This window comes from Bacillus rossius, chromosome 3 (genome assembly GCF_032445375.1).
Source record: "Bacillus rossius redtenbacheri isolate Brsri chromosome 3, Brsri_v3, whole genome shotgun sequence".
NCBI lineage: Eukaryota > Metazoa > Arthropoda > Insecta > Phasmatodea > Bacillidae > Bacillus > Bacillus rossius.
Genome location: NC_086332.1, coordinates 64,322,752 through 64,326,651, shown reverse-complemented (window position 1 = coordinate 64,326,651; position 3,900 = coordinate 64,322,752). Strand labels below are relative to the sequence as shown.

The following is a 3,900-nucleotide window of genomic DNA, read 5'->3' as shown; positions in this document are numbered from 1 at the left end:
GCCTCCCGCCACTTGGCCGAACCCAAACCCCGAGACCCATTCCGCAATAACTTGATAGCTTTGACGGGGAGGCAGCCGGAACGGTGTCAAAATGGCGCCCAACTAGTGTGGCGACCAAAGTTCGGACCAATTTTCCAAAATTAACTACGTTAGAAACGTGAAAAATCTAGCAAAAATTCAGCTGCGGGAGACGCACATCGCAAACCGGCGGGAAAACGCGGACGAGAACGGCATAACTCGCAAAGAAAAGAAAAAACGGACTTCGGGCGGGCATCACTGGACGCGCTAGCGCGGTATAACGGGACGCGCCAGCTAAACCAGGTCAAGCCATCCCCACCCCTCCAGCAACGCACTCCGAGCAGCCAAGCGCGTACCGAACCCCCCCCCCCCCCTTCCACTATAGAAAAGCGCGACCAATAGCAGCTTCGGCCGAGCGTCACCGCACGAGCCGAGCCGACATTAGCCGAAGCAAATCAGTCAGGCACACCGAGCGGCCACGTGAACGCCAGGGAACACGTGCGCGGGGCCACCGGGTAGTATCACCGCTTCAACCCGGCACACGGGCCGGACAGCCGCGACCCACGATCGCGATGCAAGCCAACACGGACGTATCCATTGACATGGGAGATCTGTGCGACAAATTGTCCCGACCGCGTACACCGGTCAACAACGCGGGCGCGTGCGCGATGTACACGTGTGGCACGGGCATAAAAACTGAACCAGGCGAAGGGAGGGGCGCTACGGGAGCACAGAAATGCAGCGCGAAAAGATGCCACAGGCAACCGGACGAAGTTGCGTATTGTCACCATTGCGGCGCAATGAAACACCGCAGATGTACAGAGGCGCAAGAATTTCTTAACTTCAGGGACGGTCTGTTCATGTGTTCTGCGTGCGAGAACATAGCAACTAGACCCCCACAGGTACAGGCGGTGAGCATCACAAATAATACCGGAACCATGACATTGCCGGAGTTCACAGGACAAGCGCACGAGGATCCCGGCAAGTTCACGTGGACTTGTCGCGATCGTCTGACCCGGTTCGCAGTGCCGCTCAACGAGTGGACTGAACGAGTCAGCGAGCGGTTGCGGGGGAGCGCTCTCGACTGGTGGGGAATGATTGGCGAATTTGAGATGGAGTGGGACGACTTTGTGGTCCGATTCGAAGGGCGCTTCGACTGCGCACGTGCACGCGCGCAGTGCCAGCGCACGCTATTCTGCCATCCCCAGGCCGCCGATGAGCACGTGGAGATGTTTATACGCAACAAAGTCCGGTTGCACAGGCGTCTGGTCCCAGGGGGCCACATCGGCGCAGCTTTGGGTGTAGTCGTGGAGTTAATGGTCCCCGAGCTACGGCTGTTCCTGCAGAGCGCCACCGGACGGGGGTTAGAGGACTTCGTACAACTGGCAAAAGAGGTGGATCATGACCTGCGCAGCCTGCGCCGACAGAGAAGCTACCCGGCGCAGCGATGAGGGACGTACATCGTGGAACTGACGACACCTGAGGACGCGCTTGCAGTAGTCTCCTATGTACCGCAGGCACAGTCACAGGGCCCACTCAGACAAACAGAAGGGGCGCGGGAGCACGGCAACCCATCACCTAGCAGTCAGAACCAGGGCAACCAACGGACCCAGCGTGACGAGCGCAGAAGCGCGAGATCGGAAGGCCAACGAGACAGGGCACCACACTGCAAGTACTGCCGGACAGAAGAGTACCACTGGCATGACGTCTGCCCTACCAGGGCTGCATTATGGCAGACTCGCAGGACCGAGGAATCCACGGCGGTAAACGCCAACTAGGGGGTGATGCACCGGGTGGCTGCTACCCCTGGACCCCGTGTCCAGCCCTAACTGAGGTACCAAGGCACCCCGTCAGGACGGACGGGGATGACCAGCGCCACCCATCAGTGGCCCGCACCAGGTCGCCGGCGAGCTACACCAGCTACCGGGTGCCCCCGGCGACCACAGCAGCACCTGCGGTGCCTCCTAATGCACCGACGTACCCCAACAGGACGGACGGGGATGACCAGCGCCACCCGTCAGCGGCCCGCACCACGTCGCCGGTGAGCTACACCAGCCACCGGGTGCCCCCGGCGACCCCGACAGCACTTGCGGTGACTCGTGATGCACCGGCGTACGCCGTCAGGACGGACGGGGGTAACCAGCGCCACACGTCAGCGGCCCGCACCAGGTCGCCGGCGAGTTACACCAGCCACCGGGTGCCCCCGGCGACCACGGCAGCACCTGCGGTGCCTCGTAATGCACCGGCGTACTCCGTCAGGACGGACGGGGATGACCAGCGCCACACGTCAGCGGCCCGCACCAGGTCGCCGGCGAGCTACACCAGCCACCGGGTGCCCCCGGCGACCCCGACAGCACCTGCGGTGACTCGTGATGAACCGGCGTTACTCATCAGGACGGACGGGGATGACCAGCGCCACCCGTCAGCGGCGCACACCAGGTCGCCGACGAGCTACACCAGCCACTGGGTGCCTCCGGCCAAGCTTATATACAAGTCGGTTACATTATCATTACAGTCAATATTTACAGATTTATCCTTTGCAGCATGTTCTATAAGATGTCATTGACTGTCCTGATAATTGCTAATTTCTAACAATCTGGATGCTCCCAACACGAGCGTAAACCTGCTCCTTCCCTGAGTAATGACACAATGAATCCCACTTATTTACATTCTGCAGCAGACGCGATCTATCGGCGCCGGGTTCATCACCATCTTACAGGATACGAGCTTAGACATAGAGATTAAGTAATAAATATCCTGCGGTGTCGGGGCAGCCATATTTGTTTCAGGGATGAGCATGTAGCACTCGCACAAGAGGGCCGAGGCCAAATGCAGGACACGACAATACGCCCCCTCACTCTGTGGCCTCGGCCTGGATCGTCGCACCTGCCAGAGGTCAGTAACCTGGGCTTCAGTCCCATGGCTGACCCCCCTATACTGGCCACTGCACTATGCTGAGGTTAGCCGGTAATGAGCCGGTCTGACCAGCCATTCCCGTGGTCGTAGGGTCCTGAAGATACGGTCTTGTCCTGGTGGAGAGGGGCTAGTAGGTTCCTAGGGGTTCGGGGGTTTTGTGGATGGGTCGTCGAGCGGTGAGTTGGTAGGGACATCCTTTTGGGGTACACAGGACGTTGAGTCTTAATCACCCTGCGGGGATTTATGGAGTTCTTGTTTGTGGACCTTGATGATTTTCCTAGGCTTCTGCTGCAGATAGAAAACTTGTCCTCCTTTTCCCACTACTTGGTATGGACCCTGCCAGAGTGGAGCAAGGATGGCACAGAAGTTGTCCTCCTTGGAGGACAAGTGGTGTGTCTTCCAATACGCGAGGTCCACTACTTTGAGAGATGAGGCAGGCATGTCTCTGGAAGTTGTGGCTTGGGTCCAAAAGTGGTACTATGATTGGTGTTCTCTGGCAGCTTGTTGTCTCACTTCGGCTTGGGAGCAAGGACATTTCTGTGAGACACACTTATCTGTGTCGGTTTGGGCTGCTGGTAAGTCCCACTCCCCTGGTCGCCGGAGTTCGTTTCCCATCAGTAATGGGCTGGGGCTGCAGCCTATTACATTGTTGCATCTGGTCTGGAGTGTGAAGAGGATGGCAGGAATGTGTTGATCCCATTGGAGGTGGTCCTTGCGGAATCGTAGGCGTATGCTCTTCTTTATTTCTTGGTTTCGTCTTTCGGTTGGGTTTCCCTGAGGATGGTATAATGCGGTAGTCCAAATTTTGACCTGTCATCGTTGACAAGCATTGTTCCACTGTTCCCCGGTAAACTGTTTCCCATTGTCACTGAGCATTTGCCTGGGGAACCCCCAGCGAGGAAAGACGTCGGTCTCCAGGATCTGTATCACCTTCGGTGCCTTAGCAATCTTCATGGGAAAAGCTTC

At 58.0% G+C, this 3,900-nt stretch overlaps 1 protein-coding gene across 1 annotated transcript; it reads left to right on the top strand.

The window, feature by feature from the left end:
• The first annotated feature begins 956 nt into the window (after nucleotides 1–956).
• On the top strand, nucleotides 957–1,469 carry LOC134531305 (activity-regulated cytoskeleton-associated protein-like). Its single transcript, XM_063366998.1, has one exon. The coding sequence runs from the start codon at nucleotides 957–959 to the stop codon at nucleotides 1,467–1,469; it is 513 nt and encodes a 170-aa protein (XP_063223068.1).
• The last annotated feature ends 2,431 nt before the right edge of the window (nucleotides 1,470–3,900 follow it).

Coding starts and splice junctions, on each gene's coding strand:
- LOC134531305 (XM_063366998.1), top strand. CDS start 957: ATGACATTGCCGGAGTTCACAGGACAAGCGCACGAGGATCCCGGCAAG.